This window comes from Camelina sativa, chromosome 8, assembly GCF_000633955.1.
Source record: "Camelina sativa cultivar DH55 chromosome 8, Cs, whole genome shotgun sequence".
NCBI classification, from domain to species: Eukaryota; Viridiplantae; Streptophyta; class Magnoliopsida; order Brassicales; family Brassicaceae; genus Camelina; species Camelina sativa.
In genome coordinates this window covers 10,646,905-10,663,510 of record NC_025692.1, presented here as the reverse complement: position 1 = coordinate 10,663,510, position 16,606 = coordinate 10,646,905, and the positions used below count along the sequence as shown (strand labels likewise).

At 35.3% G+C, this 16,606-nt stretch overlaps 2 protein-coding genes across 2 annotated transcripts; one reads left to right on the top strand and one right to left on the bottom strand.

Moving 5' to 3' along the window:
* LOC104706910 (early nodulin-93) lies at positions 6,944-8,089 on the top strand. The gene is made up of 4 exons (XM_010423147.2): positions 6,944-7,151; positions 7,233-7,294; positions 7,573-7,648; positions 7,801-8,089. Exons 1-4 carry the CDS (start codon positions 7,064-7,066, stop codon positions 7,902-7,904), a joined length of 330 nt encoding a protein of 109 aa, XP_010421449.1. The 5' UTR covers positions 6,944-7,063; the 3' UTR covers positions 7,905-8,089.
* LOC104706911 (receptor-like protein kinase 5) lies at positions 8,046-11,412 on the bottom strand. The gene is made up of 2 exons (XM_010423148.1): positions 8,701-11,412; positions 8,046-8,594 (listed from the first exon to the last, which is right to left on the bottom strand). The coding sequence occupies exons 1-2, from the start codon at positions 11,303-11,305 to the stop codon at positions 8,176-8,178; spliced, it is 3,024 nt and encodes a 1,007-aa protein (XP_010421450.1). The 5' UTR covers positions 11,306-11,412; the 3' UTR covers positions 8,046-8,175.

Below are 16,606 nucleotides of genomic sequence, written 5' to 3'. Positions count from 1 at the left end.
TATTAATTTATAAAAGAATAAACTTTAAATTATTTTTTTTTTGATACATAATCTTTATTATGCTGTTTTCAGTTTAATCTTTATGAAGTTTAATCTCCTATCTTTATTTACAAGTTTTGTGCTCTGCTTTTTTAATATATGCATTGCTTCTCATGTTTCAGAACAATTTTTATTGTAAAATTTAATCATAGACGATAAAAAAAATCTTTATACATATGCTACCATATTGAGAAATTCGAATATATTAATTTTTGTATGCTTTTCATTAAAATCTTTTGTTTTTGGTTTCTAAATAATAAATATAAGAATTGTATGATTAAATATGTTTGACAATAATCTATACTAATAAAAAGTAGAAGCTATAAACTCTTAAAGGCATCCATATAGGATTTAAAACCTCCAATTGTGATTAGCCATGTCACTAATTAACATTTTTTAAATCTCCAGAATTTTTTATATTAAAAATTATGTTAAAGATCCTATCAGGATTTGACATGTCATTCATTAACATTTTTTAAATTTCCAGAATTTTTTAGTAAAAGGAAAATTTTAAATTTATGGAAATAAAAGAACTATGTACAATATCCTACATCGGCTAGAAAATTTTTAGACAATGGTTCAGAACCATCTATACTAATAAAGAATAGAAGCTATAAGCTCCTCAAGCCGTCCAGATAGGATTTAAAACCTCCAATTGTGATTAGACATGTCACTAATTAACATTTTATACAATTTTTAGAATTTTCTATATTAAGAATTATTTTAAACAACCTATCATGATTTGACATGTCATTCATTAACATTTTTAAAATTTATAGAATTCTTTAAAAAAAGGAAAATTTTAAATTTATGGAAATAAAAGTACTATGCACAATATCTCACATCGGCTAGAAAAGTTTTAGATAATGGTTCAGAACCAGTATAAATAAGATTAATATGTTTCCAACAACGGATGAGCAGGAAAGCTTGATTTATCAAACGTCCAAGTTTAAAAGTTTTACTCGGTTTGATCCGGTTTTTTATTTGATCAAATTAAAACTTTAAAAAGTTTCAAAAAAGAATATTATCATTTTTAAAAAATTTTAAAGTTTAAATATTATAAATATTAAAACTTTTAAAAGTTCTTAGCTTTTAAAAAGTTTTTAAATATTATAATTTTTAAATTTTAAAAGATTAAAATATTATAAATATTTAAACTTTTTAATTGGTTCAAATTTTATATTTTGAAACCTTTTAAAAGTTTAAAATACTATAAATATTGATGTAAAATATAAATTATCTTATTTATCTACGTTTGTGCTTTTTATTTCTTATGAGCTATAAAAACATATTTTTGTGTATGATTTTATAGATGAGTTGATATTCTTTCATTAATTTTTTATTTTTGGGTCTAAGAAAGAAGGATTGACATCGCAAGACCTTGATTTGATATTTGAGTCAAGTTTTGGGGTTTAAAAAAGAAAGATGGACGACAAACGGAAAATCGGTATTTTCATACCCCAGCTAAGGGGGTATGTTGAATTCATACACCAGCTATAACACCGAGTAAATTCATACACAAAGTTTAGTAAAATTCAAATTGGTTGCACCAACTCGACAAACGGTGTAAGAACATGCACAAGCCGTAATGGTGTTATCTCACCGTTAACAGCTGCTTACGTGGATGCCACGTAATAAACGACGTCGTATTGAGATACGAAAGAAAAAGCTTATGTAACTCAAAACGACGTCGTTTAAAGTTTCTTCTTAAACCATCAACTACTTCTTCTTTCCCGACTCGAGTTATGTTTCTCAATCCCGACTCTTGTTTCTTCTCTTCTTTTCACCAATAAATCAAAATCATTTGGTCAATTGATTCAATTAGCAACGATTGTCGATCGTGGAGAGTGTATAAAGTGCTGTTAACCGTATTGTCATCGGAAAATGAGGTAATTTTAATTCAATTTTTAGGGTTTTTATAATTTAGGGATTTTCTTAATTGAGATACTTAGGAGTGTTTATTTAGAAAACCCGATGGATTTTGCGTGTAATTGTGTAGTTTAGATGAGATTGATGTGTGTTCTTAAGTTTGGAACTAGTTTAGCTCTTACAAAAATATCATGAACACCAAGTGTTCGATAATATGTGTAAACGAAATGAATAACCCTCTAATTCTTTTAAGTTTTTTTTTTCAGCTCCAATGAGGATGTCATCTTCCAATGCCACAATGGTGGAGAGTTTGGAGTTGTTGATGGGAAAAAAATTACTTATGTTGGAGGATCGGTTCTAACCCTTGAAAGCAAACCAGAAAGTGTTGTGACTAATCTGATGCCGGCATTGGACGATCCTCTTTATGGGCAGAAAATCTGGTATAAGTATCCATTTGAAGATTTTTCAGAGCTGAAGTTAATAAATGAAGGTGAGAATTTTCAGAAAATGTGTACAACTGCGGTTTGGGTTAAGTCGATAGAAATCTTTCTAGAGAAAGAACAGCATGAGCTTCTTGAAGCTGGTTCTCATGGTGATGATAGAGATGGTGCTCATAGTGATAGAGATGGTTCTGTTGGCGATGATAGAGATGGTGCTCATAGTGATAGAGATGGTTCTCATGGTGATGATAGAGATGCTCGTAGGGTATTTGTTGACATGGAAGATCGAGTGAAGGAGAACTTAGCAGGTTTTGTTGACGAAGAAGAGCATGATAATGATGAGGATACTCCTCCTAACTCAGATTGCGAGGACCTTGAAAGAAGATATATGAGGTGCAAAAAAGGTAGTGGAGAAATAAAATTAGAGCAAGTCTTGGATAGTATAGGTGAGTTTAAAGAAGCTATGGTTGACTATGCTCTTAAGAATAGAGAGAATATAAAGTTTACAATATGGGGTTCATAGAGGAGTGAAGTAAGGTGTTCCATTGGAGGGAATTGCAAATTCAAGATCTACTGCTCCTATGAAGATAAAATTGGAAAGTACATGGTGAAGACATGCAATGATGTCCATGCATGTACAAAGGACGGGTTTAGTAAAGTGATCAAGAGTGGAGTCCTTGCTCAGTTGTTCTTGAATGACATAAGGAAGGATCCGACATTCAATGCTAAGGCGATGCAAGATGCGATTGAGGAGCGTTACACCATAGTTGCTACTTATGATCAGTGTCGGACAGCTAGAGCAAAAGCATTGAAGATGATTCAAGAGGAATATGATGAGCAATTTGCTCGTCTACATGATTACATGGAACATCTTTTAGAGTAAGTCAAGCTTTTTTTTACTTTGCTTTTCTTATAATTTTGGAGTTAGTCGGTAATATGGGTTTGATTTCTGTTTTGTAGATCAAATCCGGGTTCAACAGTGGAGGTTGGGACATTGACTGATGATGCTGGTATCGTCAGGTTTGATAGGTTTTATGTCTGCTTTGAAGCCCTTCGGAAGACTTGGCTTGCATATTGTCGGCCAATAATTGGCATAGATGGCTGCTTCTTAAAAAACGATGTGAAAGGACAATTGTTGGCAGTTGTAGGAAGAGATGCTAACAATCAGTTCTATCTGGTTGCTTGGGCAGTTGTGCAAACAGAGAACTTTGATGCTTGGTTGTGGTTCATTAAGAAGCTGAATGTTGATTGAAGCTTGAAGATGGTGATGGATTTACCCTTATCTCTGATAGACAAAAGGGATTGCTCAATGCTGTTGATCAAGAGCTACCAAAGGTGGAACACCGGATGTGTGCACGCCAGATCTATGGTAACCTTAGAAGAGTATATCCAGGTAAAGATTTGCCAAAGAAGTTGTTTTGGGCAGTTGCGAAGAGTTTTAATGCATCAGAGTATAACAGAGCCATTGACGAATTGAAGAATTTTGATGAAGGAGTGTATGAGGCTGTCATGCAAAGGAATCCGCGAAGCTGTAGTCGTGCCTTCTTTGGCTGCAAATCCAGTTGTGAAGATGTTTCTAACAACTTTTCTGAGTCTTACAACAATGCTATCAACAAAGCACGGGAGATGCCTTTAGTGGAGATGTTGGAGACAATAAGAAGACAAACTATGATGCGTATATATGTGAGGCTTAAAAAGCAATGAAACGTCAAGGGAAATACACTCTCAAGGTCGCCAACACCATCAAAGAGGAAGAGCTTTTACGAAAGTATTGTCAGGTAATTCCTTGTGGAAATGGGCAGTATGAGGCTCTCGAAAACAAACATGGATTCAAGGTTGATATGAATGCAAAGACATGTGCATGTCGAAGATGGAGTATGACAGGGATCCCTTTCCGCCATGTTTTAAGAGTCATACTGACCAAGAAGATTATGTTAACTGTGATTGGTACTTGGCATCAACAAATGTCAAGATTTACTCTGAGTCGATCTCAGCAGTTAATGGCATTGGTTTTTGGATAAGATCTTAGGATCCTAGGATTCAACCACCACCACGAGAAGTTACAAAAGGTCTCAAAAAGACAGAAAAAAAAAGAAGGGCAAGAATGAGTCTCCAAAGAAGAAGTCAAAAGGAAAAGGAGAACAAAAACAATCGGAGAAGAGAATCAAAGTTTCAAAAGCTGGACGAGATAGTCATTGTAGCCGGTGTAGTACCGTCGGTCATAATACTAGAAGTTGTCCGGCTCTGGGAGTTGTTGGTAGAAGGTGGAAGAAGAAGAAAACTGGTGAAGAACCAAGCCAAGGACAAAGCCAAGAACCAAGCCAAGGACAAAGCCAAGAACCAAGCCAAAGACAAAGCCAAGGACTTAGTCAAGCACCAACCCAAGGACCAAGCCATGGAATGGAATGAATGAACTGAATAGAAGGAAGGGACGAATGGAAGTTAGTTTTTTGTTTTCGTCCGATGAGATTGAAAGTTTTTGTGGTAATCTCATGGTAGTTTATGGTTGTAGTTCGGTGAATTTCAAGTTTTTGTTGTACTCAAAACATGGCTTCTATTTTTCATCTAATCAAAACTTATTGAAGTTTTATGTTAATCTTAACATAGTTAACAACAAAAACACTTAACAACTCCATGATTACATGCTTAATCACAACAAAAACACTTAACAACACATTACACAAATATTACATAGTAGACAAAAGCCACAACTAAACCACCACAAACAATCATGTTCTTGAAGCTTCTTAGCTCTTGAATCTCTTTCTCACAAGAACTCACCACACCTTTGAGCTCTACAATATCTTTTTCACATCTTTCTGCGATTTCTTTGATAGCTTCTACCTCATCTAATCCCTTTGCTAAGCTTCCCACTTCTCTTTCTATTTTGTCAACTACACTTTCAACCTCTTCCATCTCCTCAACCATGCTTATGTCGGTCCACTTAAACAAATGATTCAGATTCTAATACAAAAATACACATTATGAGAAGGTTATGAGAACAATTTTCATATGACCAACTATATTGATTACCTCGTCGGATCCATTAGGACAACAATGAAAGAGTCTTCCAGGATTTTTCATTGTGTTTGAAGTTCTCATTACAGAGAATCGACCACATCTACATTTTCGTGGGATTCCTCTTCCAATGACATTGACTCTGTCGCTCACTCCTTCACCAAATAACGGATTCACCAATTCACAATCAAATAATATTTCTATCAAAATACACAAAGACAAGGAAACTAAACACATTATGGTCTCAATTACTCACTTGAAGAAGCTGATGATGAAGACATCTTAATCGATTTCGCCCAAAAATCCTAGATGTTTTAAAAATCCCCAAATAAATTGAACAAACTTTCTTTCGACTCGTGAAAGAAGAAAAAAGGAAGAAGACAATGGAAACGACGTCATTTTGGACAAAAGAAGCTCTTTCTTTTGTTTCTCCAAACGACGTCGTTTCATACGTGGCATCCACGTAATCAGCCGTTAACAGTCAGATAACACCGTTACGGCTTGTGCATGTTCTTACACCGTTTGTCGAGTTGGTGCAGCCAATTTGAATTTTACTAAACTTTGTATATGGATTTACTCAGTGTTATAGCTGGTGTATGAATTCAACATACCCCCTTAGCTGGGTATGAAAATACCGATTTTCCGACGACAAACACACATGTTTTATTAGCTATACATAGGCATGACCAGGGTTACAGTTGTCACGGTTATGGTTAGAAATTTTGTTTAATCTTAACCATAAACGATTAATAAACGGTTAAATGGTTACATTTAAATACGGTTCTGGTTCAAGCGGTTACGGTTATATACGGTTATGGTTATTTGAGAATATGATATAGTTGATATTATTTGATGATATAACATAATTAGTATTATTTATTTATAATTAATATGTTCTTATAGTGTACTCATATTTCTATATATCATATAATTCATATTAAATAAATTATTATTAGTATATTTTATTATGTTTTAAAAATATTATAAACCAAGTAAGGATTTTGGTTGGAGAAGATTCTAAACGTGTAGATCTAAAACAAAATAAGTATATGGATAAAATTATCAATAATTGGATGCATGTGTTGACTATACTACTCTTCACAAAAAAGAAATAATTTTTTTTTGGAGTTTGATGGGTTAACAAGTTGTGTGGTAGTCTAAAAAAATGTGTTTCAGTGGAAGAATGTGAAGAAGTTAACGAGGAAGAAGAAAAAAAAAAGTATAACGAATAACCAGACGGTAAAAATAACAATGAAAATTACCACAAATTTTGACAATGAAAATGATAATACTAATTTAATTTTTTTATAAGATGATATTTTATTAACGTCATCAATTATATATAATTTTCATCAAAATATATCAAATAAACTCACGCCAAAATATATCAAATAAAAAACCTAGTATATATAAAAAAATCATAGACTTGTCACGTAAGCATTTTACTCTCGATAATTATTCAAATACGTACTTAATATTCATTGACTTAAAAATCTTTGACAATTTGTTTTCAATTTTGGCGAAAGATTCCTATATTCATTCCATATTTCAATTTTGGCTAACGAATTATTTATCTTCTTTACAATTATTTAATTCTCATCGGAACATAAAAGAGCAAAGCAAAATACCAAATCGCGACCCGTCTCTTTCTCTCTCTCTCTCAATCAAATTGAAAGATCAAACAAACCGGTCGGAAAATGGTTAACCGGAGCCAGCAAAATCTCTTCCTCATAGCTTCTCCCGACGAGATCGATAAGATCCGCCGTGCCGAATCTTCCAAACAAGGTCTCTTTCTCTCTTTTCATCTAAAAATCCTTCCTTTTAAATTGATGATTTTTTAAAAAAAAAATTCAATTAATGCTACAGCCGGAGCTATTGCCGGAGCTAAAGCAGCCGCCGTCGCTGCCGTCGCCAGTGCAATCCCCACAGTAATCATTTCATCTCCCAGATTTATTCTATCAATACAAAAAAAAAAATATATTTAGTCATTTCAATGTTCCGAGTTTATGACATGATTTTAGTGTTCTGTGTTTTCAGTATCTTGTCTTGTTGATGCTTTGGACAAAGTTTAGAGTTTTGTCTCCCTTTTTTAATCTTTTTGGAACAATGCTTGATTTTAGAATTTAGAGTCACCAAGTAGAGAGAGTCAGATTCTTGGTAATGTAAGTGTGTAAAACCTTGAGCTCGTCTTTGTTTTGCTTAACAGTTAGCTGCGGTTCGAATGATCCCATGGGCTAAGGCTAACCTCAACTACACTGCTCAAGCACTCATTGTATCTTCAGGTTTTTAGCTCTCTCTCATAACTCTTGTTTTCAATACATTGTTTGTAGAAGCACTGATGACTGTGTGGAGTTTTATTTCTCCATTACCTTTTGTGTTATTTTTTTTTTTTATTCTGGTTCCTGATTTCAATCTTTGTGATTAATCGGAACAGCCTCCATCGCTGCGTTCTTCATAACTGCTGACAAAACCATTCTACACGGCGCAAGGAAAAACACCGAGGCTCAGTTCAAGAAAGCTCAGCAAGACTCTAAATAAATTTCTCATTCTTATTGTTTGTAACTCAAATCAATCACTCTTATCTTTCCTCTGTTTCTGTATGCATGGTTTTTTTGCCTTTGATTCGAAATAAAGAGTGTTATTATTACTACAAGGAATAGCAAAATTGTAGAGGCTCAGTTACAAGATGCTAGTTATTATTTTACTCTTAACTTTAAACTTCATTTAGTTTACAATTTCTAAACACATTTCTACATTCTCTATATCCCTAGTGAACAAAAAACACAACCACCAAAGTTGTAATTATTGATTATACAAAACCTAAATCTTCATCTTGTACCCTTTTGCTTGTCCTTCGACCTGATAAACTAACGAGCAGAGGTGCCTCGTGTGCCTCTGTTGCAGTCTTTTTTGTCGCCTCAGCTCCTTGTTGGCGAAGAACATACAAGATCTCTTTCATAGATGGTCTGTGACTAGGCAATGTGTTAGTACACATGAGACCTAGCTTGAAAACTGTTGTCATCGCCTCTGTCATTGAAGCTTCTTTGATGTCCTCATCAAATGCCTCTGCGGTCGGTTTCCCAGATTGGTAATGTCTCCATGACCAGTCAGCTAAGTTTGTGTGTTCATCTCCGTTGTTTCCTTCTCTTCCAGTCACCAGCTCTAGCAAAACCACCCCAAAGCTGTACACATCTATCTTCTCATCCACCTTTGATGTATATGCGTATTCTGCAACACACAGAATGTTAGATCGCACAATGATATATATAAATGAGTTGATCAAATATATTCAAGGACATGAACCACTTATAATCAATTAGTGTTGAGACAATACCTGGAGCAATGTAACCGAAGGATCCAGCAACAGCCGACATGGTATGAGGTTCTTGGTTTTGCTTTATCAACAATTTCGCCAACCCGAAATCTGCAATCTTGGCGTTGAAATCAGAATCAAGCAAGATGTTGCTTGACTTGACATCTCTATGTATGATCGCGGGAGTGCAATCATGATGCATATAACAAAGTCCTTGAGCTGCTCCAACCGCGATATTCAACCTCTGTGACCAATTCAGTTTATTAGCATCAGTAACACTACTCTTCTTCTTGCCATGTAGCCATTGATCTAAACTGCGTTTCTCGAGATACTCGTACACAAGAAGCTTGGAATCCTCCCTCGAGATACAACACAGTAGTTTCACTATATTCGCGTGCCTGATCGTTCCAAGAATCTCAACTTCAGCAATAAACTCCTTCTCAAGTTTCTGGTCCAGTTTCTTGCTGTCCCATATCCTCTTCACCGCCACGCATTGTCCCGAGCTTTCGACGAATATCTTGTAAACTTTACCCGATCCACCACTCCCGATCACATTATGTTCCATCAGATTCGACAAGATGTCAGATTCAGCAAAGTCTACTCTATGAAACGAAGTCAGTTTCCACGTCTCTAAACCTCTCCTCTTCGTTCTTTGCTTCCTAGTGTAATCTCGAATCACAAAGAACGTAACAAACAGAGTGATTGCGAAAAGCAGAGCCGCGATTACAAGAATCATCGATAGGATATTCCCCGGCAAACCTTTCGACTTCCCGAGCACTTTCCGACAATCCGGTAAGTTAACTACCGGTTTGTCTGCACAGAGATTGGAGTTGTTCAAGAAACTTCTCTCGTAAGCAAGGTTATCATATTGGTCTGGAATCTCCCCAGTGAGCCTATTTGATGACAAATCAAGTATCGTCAGCTTCATATTCCCGATCTCAGGCGGGATTCCACCGGAGAGTTGATTCTCCGATAGATCAAGATTCAGCAACCGCGGCAACGATGCTAAACCTCTAGGAATCCCCCCGGAAAGGTTGTTCTTGGATAGACTTAACGTTACCAAAGACTTCCATGAGATGATCTCATCTGGTAACTCACCCGAGAGATCATTCTCATCGAGAAATAACGATATTAGATTCGATAAAGCAGTCAACTCCTTCGGAATCTCACCGGAAAACCGATTGTTTCCCGCGTTAAACTCGACTAGAGAAGACCAAGTTCCAATTTTCCGAGGAATCTCACCGGAGAATCGATTGTTTTCGATCTCGATCCTCGACATGTTCCAAGCAACATTCTCCGGTAACTTTCCGGTGAATGAGTTGTTACTCACCTGTAAACTATACATACTTGAAGCTGTCCAGATACTAGAAGGAAACTCACCGGAGAAACCATTGTTCTGTAACTGAACCGTCAAGAGCGTCTCACAGTCTCCGAGCGACTCCGGGATTTCTCCGGTGAGATTGTTTGTATACACAACCACACCTAGAAGCTTACCTCCTTTACACAAATTCACCGGTAACTTCCCGGTTAACAGATTCTCCGAAACTTCGAACCGCTCCAGCTTCGAATTAAACCCAATATCTGCCGGTATTTCTCCGGTTAACTTGTTCCTGAAGATCATCAAGTTCTTTAATTCCGGTAATTTACCGATAACCGGCGGGATTTCTCCGGTTAACTCGTTGTAAAACAAGTTCAAAACCTCTAATTTCTTTACATTCCCGATTGATTCCGGAATCGAACCGGTTAAATTATTAGCCGAGAGATCAAGCGTTACCATATTAACCGCCGAGATAGATTTGGGGATTTCTCCGGTTAGATCATTATCGTAGAGATAAAGCTCAGTGAGATTCTTCAACCCGAATAAACCGTCTGGGATCCGACCCGTTATATTGTTAACTGATAAGTCAACGTGTATTAGATCAGTCATGTTTTCGAAATCAACGGCTGAGATTTCTCCGATCAGATTCATCTCCGATAACCACATGTACTTGAGTTTCTTCAGTTTCCCAAACTCCGTCGGAAGCTTCGCCGGAGTAAACTTATCGTTCAACGCCAACCGAAGCTCTTCGAGCTCGGACAAGTCACCGATCTCCGACGGAAACGTTCCGTCGTATTCGCTCATGTACAGATTCAAAACCTTGAGCTTCGAGATCCGTCCGATGTTCTTCGGGATATCTCCGGCGAAGGAGTTAGCCGCGAGATCGAGATACTTAAGTTCCGGTGAGAGACGGTTGATGTCGTCGGGGAGCGAGCCGTTGAAGTAGTTCTGAGAGAGATCGAGGTACTGAAGCTTCGTGCAGTTGTAAAGAATCGTCGGAAACTCGCCGGAGAAGTAATTAAACGACAAATTTAGGGATTTGAGCTTCGGGAAATCGCAAATCGTCGTCGGAACTGTCCCGGTGAAGTTCTGGTTCTGGAAGTTAATCTCGGTGACGTTTCCGGCTGTGCAAGTAATCTCCGGCCAGTTGCACGGTGAAGATGTGTCGTTCCATAGCCGGAGAGACGGTGGGTCGCCGAGAACGCGTTTCAGGTTTAGAAGCGTTGACCGGTCGTTGATTTGGGAAAAGACTGAGAAGGGTATCGAGGATAGGATGAAGAAGAGAAAGGGTAAGGGTAAAAGAGTCATATTACATAAATTTGTTAGTTTGAGGATTTTGCCGGGAAAGTTTCGGCAGCCGAGTTTGACTATGTGAATGTGAACATGAAATGGGATACAAATTTGATAAACTTTTATAGGGAGAGGTTTTGTGTTTATATTAGGTGAGATTTGAAACTTAGGTACTCGCTGTTACGTCACACCCTTTTTTCAACACATGTGACAATATAAATCTGTTATAAATAAATGAAATTAATAAGATTAATGACAAGAGCTTAAGAGTTTAATTTATTTATATTTTCGTCTTGTTATATAGTTTGGATTTTAATCTAGTTAGACGACAAACAAAATCTTATTGATTTTTCTTTCTTTTTTTTTCTTGGATACATGTGAACATGTGATATCTAAATTATTACCTTTCAAAAATTAATCAACAATTACATTTGATAATTTTTGATAAAATGGTGAGTGGGTGACTGTTTGATATTTTCAACAATTACGAATTGCGAATCCGATTGTTTGGTCTGACCTTTTGTATAGTCTTTGTAATTGTTTTCTTTTGATTGTTTAGCAAATTGATGAAACATCTGTGAAAGTTTCCTGCAATTCCTTTGAAAAATCATTCCCATTTATTCAATATTTCGGTTTGTTCATTATTTTTTTTTGTAAACGCAATATAATTTATAAAAAAATATTGGTTAAATATAAACCTTAAAACATTAGAGATTAAGGCTATGAATGGAGACATTTTATTTGCGGAATGGAGAGAAGATTTATGAATAACGCACATCCTTCACCAATCACAACAATTGTTATTAATTTGTGGTTTTACAAAAAAAACAAAAAGAGGTGGGTGCGTTTTTTGAGAATGCAAAATGCCTTAAACCGTTGTAACAACTCAAACATGTTTATTACCTAGCGGTCGGAAGAAAAACGCGGTGGATTATTTTTATATTTATTTTATTATCTTCCACATATATATATGTCTATGATTCTATCTAGGCTATATATTCTCCCTCTTCTTTTCCCTCTTAGATCATTGTTATATAAAAATTTGCAATCCAGTTTTTTATATTAAAAACATAAAAAAAAACAGATAAGAAAAAAAGATTAATTTGTAATCCAATTTACTTATGTTTAAAGCAGAAGTTTTTATTTTGAAGAAAAATATATGTTTAAAATATTTCTGATTAACAGCTGAAAAATTTCATATTAACAATACCGCTAATAGTTTTTTCACCAATCAAATATCATTGTATACCGCTTATTTTGCATAAAACCGTATTTGTACCGTAAATACTTTTATCCCGCACGTACCACAGTTAAATCGTACCACACTTTCAAATCATTAGTTCCGCACTACCAAATCTGTCGTTACCATTCGGACCCTAAATCTTAGTTTAGCATGAATATTATTGATATGATTGATACTCGATGCGTTCTAGAAGAACGTATGCGACGGGAAATGAAAGTGCTTTAAAATGCTAAACTAGCGGTGGTCGAATCATATACGCCAGTAGTACTAAAAAAAAGTCACGAGTAATTTAATAATAGGCCACCATTTCTCTAAACTAAAAGGCCATGAAATTTGTGCCATTTGAAAAGTCATAAGTAAAGTCAAAGTTATCTATAATCTAGAATACGATTTTATTTGTTCTAGTAGTATTATTGGACGAGTTTATTAAAAAGTTAGTTCTTCATTCCTTTTTTGGATTAAAACAAATTACTCCAAAAGCAAGAAAATCTTACAAACAGGATAAAATGAACCTACAAAACAAATTCTTAAACAGCTACTAATAACAGACATCGGAATAAGTTTGTCCAAAACGTATTTTGATGAGCAATTGAGCTGTTGCTGCGATGTTGATTAATTTTTGAGAAATACTTTAAAATAGCACTAAAACAATTTTTATAGACAACTATAGTACACATTTCATAAATTTTCAAAAATAGTACTATTTAACAAATTCAAATATTTAAAAATAATTAAAAAAAATTAGATTTGGATTCTCAATTTCACATTTACGGTATAGTTTTAAAGGGTAGAGTTTAGTATTTTGAATTTAGAATTTAATTTTGAAAGATTAATTAGTGTTATTTTTAGAATTTTAGAAATATTCTGCTAAGTTTGAGAACAAAACTTATTTTGGTGCTATTTCTGAAAATCTTCTTTAATTTTTATAGTCTACACAATACCCAAGAGAGTATTGTTGACTAAAAGAAAATCAAATGTTTTTTATTTTATTTTATTTTAATTTGTTTTGACATTAATATATCTCAGGCTTTCTAGTAGAGTGATCTTAGCGGTAATTATTGTTAATTTGGCCAAAATAAATAGATAATATTTTAACACTAGCACTATCTTTTTTTGTGGAGTTGCGACCGATCGCACTAGACCACTAGTATAAACTTCTAGACAGAGGAAACTAATAGGAAATTTCTAACTTTCATATCTCAAAAATAATTTGATATGCGGATCATTTTTAAAATTAACCAAAAAAATGGAATTAGTTTTACCTATATTGAAAATTAACAACAAATTTCATTGGCTACACTGTAACAATATTACGTTATAGAGGTTAAGAAACTACTTAGGTTTGTTAGAACAAATGTATTTTTACTACAAATGGTAGAATAAATCAATCGAACCTCAACTATGAACTAAAAATGAGTTTTTTAAAAAAGCTCATAAATTAGCTGAAATATTATGCGGACTACTATATTTATCTATTAGAATGTTCCTAGAATATTCAAAGTTCAAAAATTCATGATTTATATTTAATTATTTATCTATTAGAATGTTTCGTAATACTAATATTAATATCCAAGTAAAAGAAATTGTCACTGACTACTTTTTTTTAAGAAAAAAAACAAGAATTACTGTCTAATTTTGTATCTGCTAGATATAATGGAGAAAATATAAAAAAAAAACGATGATTCAATAAAATAGAATACAATAATAAAACATTGCAATTCAGTGGGGTATGTTAGAGGATCTTGCCATAATTAATTTAATATGTACACACGTTGTATGTTTTTGAACGTTGACTCGTCAATTCAACGATCTGAATATCTAGAAGAGATAGATGCGCTTGCTGACCCCTTGCTGTGTGTCAAGTTCAAAGACTTTCGAATATTGAATTGTTTGTTAAATTCTGTTTTAGTTCTCTTAAATACTATTAGTTGCCAAACTAATACTTTAAAGATTATGTTTAGGTGTTTCTATAATCATTTTTTTGTCAAACAACTTGCATTTCATTACTCAAATGAAATAAAGTTCATACAAGCATTACTTTAATTACAAAATAAAAGGATATTTTCCAATGCCAAAAAACAATAAAACAAAGCAAGGATAGGATTAATCACAATAGATTTTTTTGAGAGTTTTGAACCAAATTCTTGAGAAAATTTGGTACATATGAGATCAAGATCGTCGACAAGCCCTTCCATAATCAAATCAATGGATGAGTAGATAGCCACTATCATGAAACAAGTTGGCGTTAGTGAAGGGGTCAAATTTAAGTTTCTTGCCGGTTTGAGTACACGGAAAAGTAGCTTGACAATATTTTGAACAAGGTTGAGAGTGCTCTGGGGATTAAAGATATTTGCTAAAGTTGCCGCAAAATGAAAACTAACCTTGGACAGACCAAAGCCGTAGACAAAGAGGCAACTTGGAAGCGGGATCCATATGCCATAAAACTTCCAGCAAGGTTCAAAATACAAGGCCAAACAGGATACTAGAACCATGATTCTCAAGGAATTAAAGCAAAGTCATAGCAACAATTATGAATTACTTCTCAAATGGAAACCATACAGTACGTAATGTAGATCACACAATTGGCTAAAATATGGCTTCAACACATGGAACAAAGGATCATATCTGGACTTACATGGATTGATAGTTGGAGCAGCAATTGATTGGGAGTTGTCCCTCAAATTGATAGATTGACCATGCCTAGGCTCGGTGACCACAGGGCATGGAAGCAGGGGATTGAGGAAGTATCGGTAACCACCGTTCCGTGGAACCGGGGTCATAATGCTGTTCTACCGCAATCCCTTGGTGTGGCTAGGAACTAGAAGCGGAAGTCCCAAAATCCATGAGCTTTGATGAGCAGATTGCGTCGAAGACTTGCTTCGAACCAGGGTTTGCAATTGATAGTAGCTGTCCCGAACCAGGGAAGGCGATATAAGTTGCAAAATGTGTAATAAACTCTTTCAACCACCATCACGAAAGACCATTGGAAATGGGTTTTGCAAAACTTCAGAGTTATTGGACATAGATTTAGAAGTTGTGGGCTTTGCTTTTGGTAAGCTTAACGGGCTGACATATAATACAAGGCCCACCCAAAGAAACTCTAGTTTCACAATTGGAGACCAAGGAGGAGATTGGGTGTGATGGCTGACCGGAAAAAGCAGAGAGCTCTAAGGAACAAAGAGCAATTCATGTGCGTGACAGATCGGCGGGAGTAGCCGGTAGTCGAGGCTTGATTTGAGGTTAGAGACTAGGTCCACTGGAGAAAATCCTAGAGTCACAAATGCCTGCCAAATTGAGGGCTAAATGAGATGTCTGCCCTAGCGTGATGAAGAGATTTGCATTGCAAAAATCATCTCTAGTGCGTAAAGTATTAGCGGAAACAGACGATGACCATGAATTGAATCAATTTTGGAAACTAGACCCACTAGGGAAAATCCTAGTTTCTCAATCAACGCTATAGTGAGGGATGGTTGTAGCGGCTGCCCAAATTTATCTCTGGTGAAAGAAAGGTCAGAGGGGGCGGACAATGGTCAGGGTTTGGTTCAGGAGTAGAGGACAAATAAGTTCGAGAAGGATTAACTAAAAAAAATAGGAAAATTTTTTGCAAAAAAGTAGATCAAAAACGCATTGAAGTTGAATCAGTGAGATCCCGACGCCAGCGAGTAGTAATCCCACTACCGTCAGAAAGCTTGTGAAAAGAGGCTTCTCGGAAATCGTGTTTGACAGTGTTTCTTTAGTTTCAGGGCCTGTTCAAAAGATCGGTCGTGTAGACGATTAATCAGCCGCCTAGGTGCTGATCGGCAGCCGCTTTATTAACGATTAAATGCACAAAATCGTTTATTGGGCCGATTAGTTATAAAAAATTAACTGTTATGGGCTTTACGTTACAGAAGACCCCAATAAGTAAAGATAGCATACCAACTTAAGTTATAAGCACAACTTTCAGCTTCTATTTGTCCTTCTAACCGACCGATGTGGGACTTTTCATATAAGCTTTTTTTTATTAATAAGTTAAGAAAAGAAAAAGGTTATAGTTGTTGCATACTTGCATGTATATACGACATGAGAACGAGTGT